General features: G+C 34.8%; 1 protein-coding gene across 2 annotated transcripts in view; it reads right to left on the bottom strand.

Annotated features, from left to right (window-relative positions):
* The window catches only part of NEDD4 (NEDD4 E3 ubiquitin protein ligase), a 61656-nt gene that overhangs the window by 5329 nt on the left and 39704 nt on the right, over positions 1–16623 (bottom strand). For both annotated transcript variants that reach the window (XM_086757025.1, XM_086757024.1), the window contains 20 exons: positions 16344–16405; positions 14251–14353; positions 13194–13363; positions 12485–12602; positions 12190–12357; positions 11073–11138; positions 10299–10418; positions 9653–9859; positions 8571–8648; positions 8288–8342; positions 8138–8196; positions 7110–7175; positions 4646–4875; positions 3882–4003; positions 3711–3781; positions 2634–2729; positions 1487–1560; positions 1273–1333; positions 636–695; positions 427–534 (listed from right to left, as the gene is read on the bottom strand). In XM_086757025.1, coding sequence (XP_086613151.1) covers positions 427–534; positions 636–695; positions 1273–1333; positions 1487–1560; positions 2634–2729; positions 3711–3781; positions 3882–4003; positions 4646–4875; positions 7110–7175; positions 8138–8196; positions 8288–8342; positions 8571–8648; positions 9653–9859; positions 10299–10418; positions 11073–11138; positions 12190–12357; positions 12485–12602; positions 13194–13363; positions 14251–14353; positions 16344–16405 — 2094 coding nt within the window. The remainder of the gene's footprint in view (positions 1–426; positions 535–635; positions 696–1272; positions 1334–1486; positions 1561–2633; positions 2730–3710; positions 3782–3881; positions 4004–4645; positions 4876–7109; positions 7176–8137; positions 8197–8287; positions 8343–8570; positions 8649–9652; positions 9860–10298; positions 10419–11072; positions 11139–12189; positions 12358–12484; positions 12603–13193; positions 13364–14250; positions 14354–16343; positions 16406–16623) is intronic.

Genomic DNA, 16623 nt, shown 5'->3' with positions numbered 1-16623 from the left:
AACAAGAGTACGGTTACTGGCTTAGCAGGCTGTTAAAACACTTCCCTTGAAGATCTAGCCCCTACTTTCTTTGAAGTTTCCTGATGTTACGAACTAGCAGGCAAATTCCTGTAATTCATTAAACAGAAGAGTTTAACACCTCCTTAGTGTAACCATGCCAGAGAAACCTACAGAGAAATATTTTTAACCCCAGTCAGACATGGATTTTTTTTTTTTTGTAAAAGCAAGTATCAGTAGTGTATTTACATTCTTACCATGCATCTCATTTTTTGTTTTCTGACTATCTTTCTCAGGAGTTTTAATGGTCAAATATTTACCTACCTATTGATGAATCACATGATAAAATAGCATAGCTGAAAGGCAGCAGCTTTTGAAAAGGTTTTAAGTAAAAAAACAAAACAAAACAAAAAAAAAACTTCACAATACCTTCCAGAACCACTGTATTACTTGATGATTTATGTTGTAGCCATTTTTGTATTTTGTATGTAGTTTCCAATCAGCCACATCCACATCTCCTAGTCCACACATCAATAACTACATAGATAAAAAAAAAACAACAAAAAAACCAGCACAAAGTTTAAGTCAGTAACATTAAGTTTCAACATCATTTATTTACATTTCCATGATACACTTACCTCTAGTTCATTTTCATCAAAAATTTTAATCAGATCCTGTGGTATTAGTTCAAAAAAGCCCTAAAAACATGAGGGAAGTTTTTAAAAATCAAGTCAATGTTATTTAAGTATTTTTGTTCACAGAGAACGGTATTTAGATGCTTCAGTAAACAAAGCCAAAGCAATACATCAAATACAGGCATTTGGACACCAGCAGTCTCCAGTTTGGTTACAGTACTTTTAATTCTGACTTGCATCTTTCTTGTGCTACACTGAATGGTGAATATGTAAGTGAGTATCAGATACATAATATCATTTATAAAACTGAAGATACACTAGCTGGTTTAATTTTATTCTGTTAGTTTGATTTAATTTTCATCTCTGCAGAGTTCATTAAATAGTTTGCACTACAGCTAAAGCTGTCAGGCAAGATTGAGAAATAAGCAGAGTTTTCAATATGAAAACACCTCAGTAAAAATATACCAAAAAGATTTTCAAGTCTGAAATAATTCAAAGCTGACACTACAAGTAGTATCATTGCCTTTTTTATACCTGTAACAACACTATCTGTGAGTCTTCAGGACATCAAAAAAGAGCTTGTCTTAAGCCTAGATGCAATAAGTTCTTAGAAGAATTTATTTTTTAATTCAAACTATACCTCTTTAAAGGCTGCCATTTGTTTCTGTACTCTGCTCACAAATCTCCACTGAATTACAAGACTGTAAAAAAAACAAACCAAAACAAAACCATTTTAATGAAAAGCAATTTATATATAAAGCAACAATTTCCTTTTGTTAATAAACTAACACGCAGTCCCTGTTACCAGAGGGGCAAGCCAGTGAGATACACTGCACACAGTGGCCGCTACTTACTGAATGTAGTCTCTCTTGTTCTTGTTGGTGACAACTATTTCTGATCCACCACTTTTCAGTTCGTGTTGATGGGTCTAAATGCAATACACAGAACAGGTCTTCAATGAGATATGCATGCCACAGAATTCATATGTTAATATCACATAATTTAGTTAACTCTTTAAGACTGCAGAATTTGAAAACTGTGAGAAACAGAACCAGTTTCACTGGTCACCTGAATAAGCAGAGTTTGGTTGACTGTTTTTAAAAATGTATTATTCAGGGATGCTAGACTGCAATGGGGCAATCTCCATTTTTTCTGACCTGCTAGAATAAATCACCAAAGTTTGCACACAAGTTCTCAGTAATGTAGACTTCACTAGCTGCATATTCAATGACTCAGCCTTTTTTCTAAGTATCAAGGAAAAACACTTAGGGAACAATGTCAGCAATGGCCCCAATAAATAAGTGCCTATCTGTTACACAATGACATATACTACTGGCACCTCTGTCTGATCCTCAGTTTGTTACAGATGTACATTTTCACGCTCCCACTTAGGATCACCATAGTCCCACAAGACCACAAAGACCCTACCTAGATCTAAGATCTACTTAGATGCCTAGATCACGGCATCTGTGATTTGGAACTTTTCTTCAAGACCTGTGGTATTTCTACACGGCTTATTTTGGATAGCTTTCTACACAACAAACTTGTTTATTCCATAGTTTTCTAGTACATCTTAGACAAAAAACCCTGTTGATATCTCCCAGTGAAATTTATGATTGCAACCATTTCCAGAAGAGCTCATCCTTTCCAGCGAATCACGTATCAGCAGCCTCTACTCCAGATGCAGTAATGGGACTGCGGATACCTTAGTCTCAGTTGCATTCACGGCAACAGCTACATTTCAATACAAGTATTACTTAAGAAAAAAGCATGAGCTATTTTTTAAAGCTCTGCTTATTTCCAAGCCCTTTATCACATCACAGCCAGGCTAACAGAGCACTGCATGAGCCTGTGCCAGCTAAAAAAAGCAGCTGAGTGAATAAACCAACATGATCGGATGAAGGGGTTTTCTTAATACCATACAGATAAAATCAGCTAATTTCACAGGTCAAACATTTACTTTCATGTTTTGTCTCATCTACTTTACATAAACATACTAACCTGACCAAAAAGTTCTTCATCAACTATAAATCTGAGGTCCAGTTCTGCTGGATCGTTTTCAAGAATCCACCTCAGGGAATTGTAATATTCACTATCCTAAGAGAAAATTACAAAGTAGTAAATACAAAATAGAGTACCACCTTTTAAGCTACAAGAGGCTCCATTACAGCCCAGTGAGTGTTGCTACCTAGGATAATCCTGCATTGGATACAGAGACTGTGCAAATGTACAAAGCTACAAAAACCTTTAAAGACATTTGAAATCTGAAGACTCAGCAATTTCAGGACTAAAAATCTCTCACATAGCAAAATGGTGATAAGCTGTCACAGCATTATCTGAAGTAATGTATTTTGGGCTCTTCTGTCTCTCATCCTGTTTTTATCTTCCCTTTGGGGTCAGACTAGATGATCTTTAAGGTCCCTTCCAACCCAAACCGTTCTATGATTCTATAGCACTGGAAAAAAAAAAAAAAATCAGGATCTATAAATCTATTACTTAGAAAAAGACAGGAACGATATTCTCTATTCTTGTACGACAGCAAAACCAGTAACAGATTAAAGAGAATGAATAAAAATCACTCTGCCCACAACTACCCTAGATAACTCTGATACTGGCATTATCAGTGAAAGAAACAAACAAAAAAAATTGTAATGATGATGTTTGCCTCTAAAATGTTAGATTGTATCACTCATTAATATTTTCAGTCTCTGAAAGCATAAGAATATGTTTCTTTTTAATTATCAGAAGACACAAACTGATTTAAAAAACAGGTTGAGACAGGGATCTCATTTATATTTAAGAATCGTAACATCTAAAAATATTTTAAGAAAACATCATAGAAATTAAGAGTCAAGTTTTCAATACAGCTTAACTGATTTAAACCTGAGTCTAGGTCTGTCTGATTTTCATTGGAAGTTTCCTATACAAATTACAGACTTATAAAAGATGGCCTAAAATCTCTTTGAATCATGCACTTTCAGCATTCACAATGTTAATAAAGATATATATATATGTGTATATATATAAAATTTATATGAACATGAAATCCTAACATATCCGATAAAGCAAATTACGTACCACAGACTCCATATCATGAAGTGTTATTGGTTTTTGGAGCATCATCTTGTAAAAAGGACGAATAAAAAAGGCTTTAAGGAAGAAAAAAATAAATTGAACAGCATGTAACTTAAAATTCAAAATACGCACAATATTAATCTCAATATCATGTTACATAAAATAAACACTAACCATCCAAAAGTTTGCCATGGTAAACAGCCATTCCAGCTACACGACCTATAAACTTGAAATAAGAGAGATGATCTTCATTGCAAAGTCCAGAGTTTGGGTTGATCTGCAGAGTATAGTTATCGCTGAAGTTGAGGGAGGGAGCAGGGAAGAGAAAGAAAAACAAAATGTTGTACTATTGGAACAATTCCACATTTGAAAATCTAAAGACATCACTGGTTAAATCAAGTATTACTTTTCATGAAGTTGAAAAAATAATCATACTTGGATTAATAAATTACTAGTCTAATATTAAACAACACTCAGTAGAGGATTCTATTAACACAGCAGAAATAACAGTTTTGAAACACCACAAATTACCTTTGTAAGTTAGAGATAAACCAAAGAGAAGGGCTTGATTCCTATTAATTTTAAAGAAGTCACAATAACATTTTCCATATTATTTGTTAAATACTGCCTCTTCTGTAAGTAGTATGGTTGCAAGCATGTGCTTGCCTATGCAAAGATGACATGGTTTATGTTAGACTGCTGAAAAAAAGACATCGGTTCTGTCTCCACATTATTTTTCTGTCAAACAAAGAAGTAGGTGCAGAATGCTGCAGTCATTAAAAATTAAACTCTCCTATACAGCTCGGGGGGGGGGGGGGGGGTGGGGGCAGGGAGTGGAGGAAGTGGAAATTAATTAGATTTTTCAAATAAGTATGAAAAATACATTGACCTGCTTTCCCTAAACTAGTCTTCATGTCTTCCAGACCTGTATTACTTACGTAGCTGAATATTCGAACAATCCATAATAAGGATTAAACATTTCTTTAGAGAGAAGGAAGAACCATTCCCTGGCCACTCCTCCATAGTCTAAACCTTTTTCACCATCAAATTCAATCCAAAGTCTTGCTTTAAGGAAATCTGCTCTCTTTACAGCTATAATTCTTCTGTAAGAATCTTCAAGGATTGTTGTACGATGAATTTTCATCTCAAATCTATTTGGAATATCACTCTAAAAAAAATGAAAACATAAAACAACAGAACAAAACCCAGCATGTTTTAGTCTTGCAGAGCACACAAATTCTGTAAACAAAGAATGTCACACAAATCCTTCTCTTAAATAATTTGGAAACATAACACAATAGGCTCTATTTACATACAATTCAACTAGCATGAAGAATCTGAGATACTAAGTTCTATTTCATACCGAGGAAGTAGAGTTAAAATAAGTTTGTAGTGGTAACAGCATATGCTCAGTTGTTCTGCAAGCAGCAAGGCATGGAATCTTATTTAACACTGAAAATTCATCATATTACCAGCTTGATAGAAAAAAACCTCAGAGTTTATAAATAAAATTATTCCAGAGCAATTCTACCTGACTTATTTCACCTAGTTCAATATTCCAACTATGAGACTAGGTATCCCATTCTCTTACTTAAGACATACAGGACAAGCAATTATTCCTACAATAGTAAAATAAAAATCAGTCCACTTAAAATTTGAAGTCATGGGAACAAATCATAAGGTTTATATTTACTGTCATATAGGAAAATATTTAAATAAAAATATCCATGGAGCTCATATTTGCTGCTGAGCTTTCAGAGCAAGCTTCTAATTATCTAGGAATAAAATTTTGCTGAATCATTAAATCACTATATGAGAAAAGAGTATTTTCTTGATATCACTTGTTTTCAGACAGTTTATTTCAACAATTACTTCAGGCAAAATTGAGAAATTCAATGAAAATGGGAACACGGAATTTCAACTTGTGTTGCTCTATGACTAGATGATGCAATGAAACTCAATATATTTCAAAGAACTAGTCACACACAGAGTACAAATAATGAATTTTTGAATGCAGAAATATTTAATAAATAAATCTGAAGAGCACATTTCCTTTTTATTTCCTTATGCTCCTTAAATAATCTATCCTAAATGTACCAAATAAAAAAACCCCAAGGCTGCATTTAAACATAATGCCTATTTATACCCAACGACAGCTTGATCCAAACCACAAATGAAAATTAATTGGGGTGAGCGAGCACATTATTATTTGTCATTTTCCAAGTTGCAAAACACTGTAAAACTTTGTACATTATATCTCTAAGTTACATGGTGGCTGAAATACATAGGTCTTTTTCATCATTTCAGAAAGCAATAAATGTCTAATTTTTTTTTAGAAAATACATATGTATATTCCTGGTTTTAGTTGCCAATCAACTTTTCAGAAAAAAAAAGTTCAAGCAATAATAAAATCAATTACTAAAACCAAACTTAGCTGATTAAAATAGTACTCAATAATTGAATCTCAATATCAATCAATCCATTACCCTGATTGTCATTCAGGCATTTGTGAACACTTAAAAGGTAATAGTGATGTATGCTGTAAAATCTACACATGTATTTAATTCTTAAATTACTATGATTATATTGTGTGGCTGAGCTGGCCTCAGATTAGGACACTGACATTTGAAAGAATGCCAAGCTTGTTTGACTGGGAAAACAAAAAATGAGGTGCACATATAATGGCGTGCAATTTACACGTCAGCTCAAAACGCATAGGTTTCAGAAAGGCCAGAGACAGACTGGGTAGGTAAAAGGAGAAGTACAGATCTAAACTCAAAACCTATTATTATAGATATAAAATATCTCCCAAGAATACCAAATTTGATTGCAGTTCTGCAAAGACTCATTGTTATCTGGATATCCAGATGCTATTTACAGTCTCTTATGCTAAGCGTTATGAATGTATCTGGCATTGCAACTTCGGACTAGAAATTGCAAATGAGATTTATTAACTTAAGATTTTAAGGCTGTAACAACTTATTACAGTCATCCAGTCTCATCCAGATGAAAGCACAGATTTATACCTGAACAGTCTAAAATCTATTCCAAGAACTTCTATTTCCATATTCTGAGTTCCAAAACACTATTACATACTAGATTAGTGATTTCCAAACTTTTCTGTTGTCAACCTACTTCTAAGTTCACAACTTTTTTAACCTTTGAGAACTGGTTCTTTTTCAGTTAGATTGCTTGCAGTCTCATCACTGCACAAAGTCACAAACCCTATTGTTAGATTAAATACCAAATTGCTGCTTCACAAATTTATTTGTGATGAGACAGCAAGTCTACCTTCCCTAATCAGGTTAGAAAGTTACATTTCCCTTCACTGTCACCTAAGCTTTCCTTTGCTTAAGGGCATAAGTTTCTTAACCTTCTGCTGCATTCCTACTGATTACTAACCTGTTTCTTCAGTTTTTTTCTGAAGAACTCGTACTTTCGCTTATAGTCCCTGGAATAAGGCACAGCCTTTGAAAAGAAAAGAAAAGAAAGAAAACAAAAAGTGCTTGAGTTACTCTGACAATTAATGTAATATAAACTCCTCTATATTTGTGAAACACAGACAATGCATTTAAGTTCTGAGAAAACATGAATACATGTTGTACTAAGTATCAAGGGATACACTCAACTTATACACATATGGGCAGCTCAGAACATCTGGAATGAAAAGCACTGCTTTGTTCAGATGGTTTGTTCCCATCGGTTCCACAGAATTTATCCTGTACTACTAGCTGATGTGGCTGCCTAAGATCACTGCCTGGCCCAGGCCAGAGTCACCAAAATGCCTTTGGTGACTTAGGTAACGCCTAGCCTTTCCTTCCTGAATCACGAGAGACCTGGCTACAAACACCTCTGTTTTCCATGAGCAGAGAAGGTTGTTTACATATGTGGGCTATTAATAAACACACATATCAGCTGAACACTGAAACCCATCTATAATTATAATGTGTACTGTCTTTGCAATTAGTTCTGGTAATTTTGCAATTCAGATTAAGTATCAAGCCTAGATAATTATTTTTCAGTTGGAAATGAATTTTATTTCTTTTAAAGCTATTTTCTTTTTTTTTTCTTCTTCTTCTTTTTTTTTCCTCTCTCTTTTTTTAAAGTTTACTTCATGAATTGAGGTAGTTTTATTTTGGACACCGTGGATAAAAAAAGTAAAGTTTTTTATCCACTTCAAATCCCCCCCCCCCGAGTCTATAAAGACAATTTTCTTACTACTGTGGGAAGGGATTTTTCTTTCTGGCATTTAAAGATTATTTCCACAGAAAGCTTTCTAAACAGTCTTTTAAAAGAAAGAAAAATGCCTTGTTCAAACACTCTGGAAGTTTCATCTTCTAGACTGAGTACCTGATAAATGACAAGAATTTGTTTGGATTCTATTAACAAAATTCTTGAAAAATATGTAAAGCTACACAAGGAAAGCTTACTGGTCCACTTATTGCCACATTCTGCAGTCGAGGATCCTCCCATTGTGTTTTCTTTGTATCTGCAAGACATTTCTTAATTAGCTCCATTGATTTAGATAATGTTCAGAAATAAAATGATGAGTGGGAGGGACAATACTACATTGTACATACTGTGGTTTATGAAGAATATTCTTCCATCCGTGTGAGTTCTCTCTTCCCACCCTGGCTGTAAGAAGGAGGCACCTTTATTATGAATTTCTGCCCGTATCGTTTCCGTAGAACTCAATATTATCTGCAGCTGGGGGCATTTCCCCCTCCTTCTACTCTCAGCGCTCAAATTCAAAATAGAATATTTTTCATATGAAGAAAGCAGGCTGCATTTTATCACGTGCAAGTTTTGATTTAGTATTTAAATTGTTGTATCTGCAAAACAAGCATAAACCAATTTACTTACTGGTAACGGGCCCAGGTCTACTGGATCTAGGGAAGTCTTTCTCCTCGGATGAGCAGAAATTTTCAGTCTTGGATCTTCCTTTGAAAATAAAACAAACAGCATGTTAAAATCCTTTTGTTGTTTTGTTTTGCTTTTAATTTTTTCCGCTTTATTAATAATTGTATAAATAATATGCCTAGTATGAACTAGGTAATTGTTGCATAGTCTGCAGCCAGGTAGTTCCTTGGGGATTCTCAGTCCTCCAGTAGTTTACAACCATCTTCTAATGACCTCTCACTTTATTGTGTATATATATAAAAAAATACCTCATTCAATTCAGTTTTAATGTAATTGAGCCAAATTAAGCTTTCCACATTGTTTCTGGCACACCTTGTGCTTTCTGTGTTTGCTGCTTGGTTGGTTGGTTGGTTTGGGTTTTTGGGGGAGGCAGGGGGAAGGTGTTGGTATTGAATGAGGCCTTTCCACAACCCTGAAGAAATGAATATTCGTTTTGAGTCAATTCAATGCATTTCTGTGTTTCTCTGTCACCTGACAGTAACATGGACCTACTATTTAATCCTTAATTCCATCTATTAGCATTGCCTAGGGGAGTGCAATGCTCAGTGAAACTGTAGCCAGACAACTTCCTCATCCACGTTGTAATTGCACCTGGCCTGCTTTCTTGAATTCACATAAATTTGTGTTGTGCACTGTACCACGTGGCAAATTCAAGGTAAAGGATTTCCTGTTGAAGTTTACAAAACTGACTTCTGTTAACGATGCACACAAGCGATTAGTTTTACAGTTACGACGGAAGTGTCAGTAAGGAGATGCTTTACATCTGCAAAACAGATCCCTATATACATCGGTATTGTCCTCCTGCCAAGCTAAACTTTCAAGTGCCAATACAGTTTGTACAATCCATAATGCACTACTCATGACAGATATTTTAAATGACTTTGCATTTTCATCACATACGTTCCTTAACAGACATGACACAGCTATCTTCGCACTAAAGAAACCTAGAGAAGCTCGCTGAAAGCAGCAAAGCTTTGACTTGAGAGGAACCAGAATTTCAGTCCACGACAGCAGATTTCCATTACCCATGTTGTAGTTTTGGTATTGTGGTCAATAAAGAATGGTCTCCCATTGGGTGCGTGTCGGACTTCCCAGCCTTTAGGGAGAAATCCTTGCTCCATTTCAGGTTGCTGCTGAGAAGACTGTTGTGATGAATCACTTGATGTTGCTTGTGGCTGTCTTCCTACAGAAATACTTTGCACAGCTGACAATTGACCTGTTTCCATAGCAATCTATAGTAAATGAAAAAAAAAAAAAAAAAATCAAAGCCCTGTAGAGCAATATATTTTTTCTGTTAACTTATATTTTTGACTCATGAAAGCAGTTTCATAAAGCAAGCACCAGGCAGTACATAGATTTGTTTAGTCTAATATCAACAACATTCGCTAATAATCACTCATTATGCTGCCAAGGTTAAAAGAAGTCTTTCAGGATTCTCAAGCAGCTATCACTTTCCAGAAGGCTTTCTTGGGATATGAATAGCAGAGTGACTTGCCATAAACATTACTGCTCCTAACTCTCATTGCATTCTCTCAGATATTTTATGAGGTGCGTTACCAGTTTATGCCTTTCACATGTTCTATTTCAAAGAGGTCTCTAAACTTTACTTCTATTATGTGAGATGTTTAAAAGGTTAAATGAATAAAACCATTAATAATTAGAAGACAGTACCTGTACAACTGGCTTTATCCAGGTAGTGGTTCTAGAATTGTGATCTATATAATATGACCTCCCTTTTTCATCTTGTCGTTCTTCCCAGCCTGGGGGTAATCCAGATGAAGTAGGCAGTAACTAAATATTAGCGATGACAGAAGAAAAACAGTTAAGACGACTATTAAACTTACTGTGAAAAGGCTTTCCTCTGTCAAATTAAAACAACAAAACAACATTATAATCCAGAAGGTTAATGATTTTCACAACTGGATAAAGTAGAAAAGCAGTATTTAATTCTTACTGAAGAGTATGAAGTGACAGAAACTTGAGTTTTTTAAACTCAAGCTCTTCATCTAAGAGGATTCATTTATGTACCTGGTTTAGGCATGGCTGATCCAGTGCAGTACATCTGGCTATCAGCTCGTTGTAAGTTTGCAGTGTCACCATGAAAACATAATGTAAGGATGGTGGTACAGCTTTTAATTATAAAGCAAACAGTTTGAAAAACAAAACTCACATCTTCATGGGAAGACTACTTCTTTCTGCAGGCTCTATCTATGCATTAAGCTAATGTTAAACCAAAACCACAAAAGTTGGAACACAAATGCTCTGCAACTGAGTTTAATCGTACTAGACTCATCATTCCAATTTTGTCAGGATAGCTGCCTGAAAGTGGCCAAGTCTCATTTAAAATGTCAGCACATAATACATACTTTAAAATAAAATTTTACACTAATAACATCCTTCAACTTTTCTCCTACACAAGCTTGTGTTGTCTGGAAAAAGACGTACCACTGGATGTGCAGGCTGCTCTTCAACTCTGTATGTCTGCAGACTACCTCTTCTGCTAGAATGGTTCTTGAAGTAGTGAAGAGGAATGACATATTAGCTATTATTGCATCTTTAAGGATGGCGGCAGTCAACAATGGTTATCAGACTTTACAGTTTTAATCTTGAACGAAGTGTCTTATTTCTTTTGAAATAAGATTTACATTTGGAATGGCATTCTCAGCATCTCAAAAGCTAATAATTTTATTTAAATACCAAAATCTTACAGACTAGATGGTCTGGGTCACCTCTACAGGCTTTCCTCAATGGACAGTGGATTTCTCAAGTCACATACCAGGTTACAAGGCTGTTTGCGGAGCTCAGGTTTCACAAGACAGCTGAGCTTATTTAATTATTTGATACCACCAAAAAAACAAGTCTCACTCCTGGCTATGTACTCCTGCTGCTTCCCCTTTGCCTGTGTAATATTTGTCAGACAACCTAGGGCGCTGTTTCAGCTTGCTAAAACAGTAAAAAACAGAGCTGAGGGAAAAAGAGAATCGTTTTCTGCTGGGTTAGCAAGCTGAACAGACTCACTGAGAGGTCAGACAAGTTCCATAATTGGTGCAAGGGCCACAGAACTATGAACGAGGTCCCTTTTTCACTGCTATGGAGTCACCAGGTTTACTCAATCCAATCATAAAACCTTATCGCAATATTTACAATGAAAAAATGAGTCATCTTAAAACTTGTCTTAGTGGAAAAAGTAACTAATATAGCATGACTCTCTTAGATATAAACTTTCAGGATATAGACAGCTTCCTGCATCTGTAGTGTTCAACAGCGCTCAGTATGACACTAGAATAAGAGGTAGATTTACAGACTGAAAAAGAGCTAACGCAAGTCTGCTTTAATCTTAGGCAGAAGTTCATATAAGCAAAGTGGGGAAGAATAAAATGTTTGCTCAGATAGGGTTCTATAGTAAAAAGATGACTCTTAAATTCTCTTCTGCATTTGTGATGAAATTAAAAATACTAGTGTTAATATGAAGTATGTATGGATCTAATTCTATCAGTAGTAACATTTTGTGCAAAATATTATAGATATTTCTGTATGTTAGAACAATGAGAGAAATAATTACAGTGTAAGCTGCTGGCTGGCCAGTAGCTGAACTTCCAGAGGTAGTAAGTCTAGTATTCAATTCTTCTGCAAGATGAGTCTGTATATCACAATTACTCTGAGAGAGAGGTATTTGCAGGCTCTGATTGCTATACATTGTTGCCTCATCTTCAGTTATAATTTCCCAGCTCTTTAAAAAGAAAACAAGGAAAACACATTTTTAAAAAGTAGCTCCAAGTTACAAATAGTTAAGACAAGCTTTTAAACTAGATTTTAAAGTCACTTGCATTTCAGAAACATTTAGAGATTGTTTTTACCTCAGGGGAATCTCTATTGTCTAGATTTTCTGTATCCTCTGATATCTGTCGCCGATGAGTGAACACATGCTGGGCCTCCAACTGCACGCTACCAATATCTGCCACAGCTACGTTGTCCCTGTTGGGGAGGGAGGGGGAAGTCAGCATACAGTAGCCCTATTTTTCTTTCAACGGTAAGCTAGGCTAGCAGCAGAAACATACATTATAGTCATTTTGGCAGAAGAAAAAGAAACAGTCCTGAACTATAAAAATGTAAACTGTTTAAAAAGAATAAGCATTTATGTCAACATGAAGTCTAAGTTAAACTAAAGAACCAGATAGCATTCCAGGTATTATTTTCGTAATTCACATGCTAAGAGGGAAAAAAAAAAAAAAATCTGAAAAAACAAGGTAAATTTAATGCAGTCTCTGCTGGGAAGAAGGAACCAGCCTTAGAGCTGGTTCATTTTCATTACTATAGTTATTAACTCTTATAATTGCAACCAGTTTCTAGCTGAACGCATACTTCCAGAGAATAGGAAGAGTACTGTGAAGTTAAATTGACTACTAGCCAGTGACTAGTACACATGGGCTTGAAGGTTATGCTATGGAAAGCTCTCTATGAATTCTCAAGCTGTTCACCTTCTAGTTGTCCTTGCTTTCAATGTAACTAGAATGATTAGTGACACTAGTTAATATAAGACTTGAATTTTCAGGTCAAAAGACATACTGAGCAGTTGGTCTTTTCCACTGTGTCCTTCTGAATTCGTGATTGACGTAGTAAGTCCTGCCAAGGATGTCTTGCCTTTCTTCCCAGCCCGAAGGCAATGGAGGAGATTCCTGCTGCTGCTGTTGTGGCTGGCTAGCAGCATCTGGTTGGTCCAATATAATCCACCCAGGCTACAAGATAAAATATAACTACCTTTAACGAACATTAACAAAGTTTTAGAAGTATCTCAATTTATGAAACCACCCCCTTTTAAAGATGCAGTTCCACAAGCTAATGAGACTGGCTCTAGGTTTTATTGTGTATATTTCTCAAGAAATTACAGGACAAGCGATGCATGCAGAAATCTTATTTTTAATTCAAGTTCCTTAAACATATTAGCATCAAAATTTGTTTATTCCAGGAAAACAAACAGCATTCATAGAATAGATTTTAAAAGAAACATTCATTTCATACATATGCTGCAAATGTACTAGTCAGATGAGCATACCATTTTGTAACAGAAAGTTTAACTACAGCAAAGGTGGTACGGCTGCTAAGAGTTGTTTAAGAGCTTGAAAAGAAATCCATTGATCTAAATTGGATGTGCTTACAAAAGACTACAAATATAAAGTAGTTAAGATCAAAATATCCCTAGAAATTGGAGAGAATTAAAATTTGAAAACCAGCAAGATGTCAGTGTCTGGCTGGCTGGGGTCAAACAACATTAAACAGCAGTAAAAATACTAGGCAGTGGTACTTCCATTAATTCTAAAACAAGAACAGTTATATAGACACACGGCAAGTCAGTACCAGAACAAAACCAAAAGCCTAATGTATGTTTTCTTTTTTAGATATACTGACAAAGCCACTCCTTTAGGTAGAAAAACTGCTCCAGAATTTTTATGCAGACTTAACACTTTTTATATAAGATGCAAGCAATCACTTTTAACCAGATTGTTTCTAAAATGTTATTTATAGCTTAATGATGCCTAACATTCATTTTTACTGTAACTACCCTTAATAGCTCAAGACCAACCATTTGCTAGGGCTTTCAGCGATAAATACATTTTTCCCCCACCTCCAGTTCTTCAGCTTGTTCTGTGGTTTCTTCTTCAGATCCATTGCTTTTAGGTAAGTAAGTCATTTTTAATCTAAGGTGCCCTTTAACTCTTGATTTATGGCTGCAGAAGAGAAAATAAAATGTTCTTATTGTGCACTTGTGAAATTGTTACCTGGAAATAAAACAGCTGAAAATGCATAGCTGGAGGATTACTCTTAAGTTTCTCAACACAAACTTGGCTTTCTATAGTTTCAATTAATAAAGTTCTATAATGGTATTGAGTTTTTAGACTTCTGAATACACCTTGGTATTATGTACCACAACTGGAAACCTTTCTTTCTAACTCACTCTTCTGAAAACTTCCCTAATATTTAATGCACAACAATAAAGAACAAGAAAATAAGAATAATGACAACTTAATTGATATAACTATAATAATGTGACTGTGTGCAGACAATCTATCAAGCATTATTTTAACCTATAGGACTACTCTTCCTAAAACTTTAAGTTACAGCAAGCTTATATACTTCAGCACTTGCTTCTCTGTATCTAGCTTAATGCATCATTAGAAGCCTGAAAATACAACTTCTCTTATTAATTTTATTTAATCATTTCACTTAGTAAAGGAATCTGCCAAACTATCTCATCTGTTTGACTATTGGTATTAAAAAAGAAGAAGAAGAGGAGTCCTGAGAGTATCACTAGTGAGTCACCTGGATACCTGCACATTACCGTATTAAAATAAAAGAGGAAAAAAAAAAAAAACAAACCAAAACCACTCCCACATCACTAAGGTTTTATGCTTTGCTTTTTTTTCCATGCAGAAAAGTGAATTAGGTTTTTGCAGATCTAGAAAAACATTTCATGTTGGATTATAAACATGTTCATTCAGACTGTATTTTGGTTTCAGAAAAGCCCACATCCCTTTGAAAGAGGAAGAAACCTACCTTACTCTCCAATACAATCATTACAGTAATTCATTTCAGAGCATTAACATGTTAATAATTCTTACTCAGCACGAGGTATCGGAAAGGCAGTAACCTTATTATTAATACTCCTGTCCAAGTAAACGCAAATGTGAGCAAAATGGAAGAACTTGCATTAACAATACTAGAGCATCTAAAATTTACAACAGGATTTCAAAGTAGAAAGCGCTCAAATGCGCGGCAGTATCTCTTACTACAAAGCACTGCCAAATTCCTGTGGCAGCCACTACAAGAAGTCAGATCCTTCACTAGTAAAAAACGATTGAAGTTAATTTATGTAGAGACAATAAATATTACTCTTCATTCATTTATAGGACAGGACATGTTAAATTCAGAAAAACAGGAGATCAAAAATGAAACCTGGTAGTCACTAACTCTGTTAAAACCACCGATGCGCTAAAAAATCAAGACATGTAAAATACTTTACAAATACTTTTTCTGCTATTAATGTCTCTGAAAAAGGTCTATAGATCCCACGTGTTCTGGTATTACTTCGAAACTGGGACCTATTATGTGAAAAATGTTGACATGCCTTTTGTGTGTTTTATTTCTAAGACAAGTTGCTAAAAACCACTCAGATTTAGGTTAAGAATCTACACTCTAAAAAAAAGACATGAAATGTGTAACACAAATATCAGTGTCAAAGTCCTACCTATCATTTAAAAATTCCTTGTTTTCTTAACATAGGCCTTCCTAAATGTTAAGCAGCTTTTCAGTTCAAGTTTTATTATGTTTATAATGAAGGTAACATGAAATTCTTAAATGAAACAGGCAAACAAAAGAGACAGGAAGGCAGGAACCAATTTCAAGTTGAAAAGGGATAAATGAGTTACACCATCACATTGGTCACTGGTTTCACCGTTCAGTGAAACAGCAAATTGTTCAGATGAGGTTGTGTGAATTATATCATGGCCTGAAGAAAAATGGTTTATTATTAACAAATAATCTATAAGTATTTAAACAAATGCTGACTTTTTAGTGGAACCATAAATATCTTACTCCATTGATGCTCAAATTTCTTTGATGAAAACATATAAATTTCAACAATATCTACATACCTACAATTAATTACCTAACTCATTGTTTAGATATGAAAGTTCGAGTTTTTATGTGGTATTTACTAACCTTCTTGGATGAAGAACAAAATCCTTAAACGTATATGGTCTCTCCATACTTGGATTTTCTGTCTGGAATAAGACAAGTTTTTTCAAGAGAAATCTGTATCAAACACGTGAGGTTAAAGAAAATTATCAGAAATTTACAATCAGTTTCTTTAAAGGCCATATAACATCTTTAAATTTCAATTATAGGTTTGGGTACAGTAATAGCAATACCAGCTTTAATCTTCGTAACAAAGCTAATTCCCAAGTTCAAGGAAAAATATTATGTTTCAGTGTATACCTAT

Source organism: Chlamydotis macqueenii, chromosome 12 (genome assembly GCF_036417535.1).
Source record: "Chlamydotis macqueenii isolate bChlMac1 chromosome 12, bChlMac1.mat, whole genome shotgun sequence".
Classification (NCBI taxonomy): domain Eukaryota; kingdom Metazoa; phylum Chordata; class Aves; order Otidiformes; family Otididae; genus Chlamydotis; species Chlamydotis macqueenii.
This window is presented reverse-complemented; position numbering and strand designations above follow the sequence as displayed.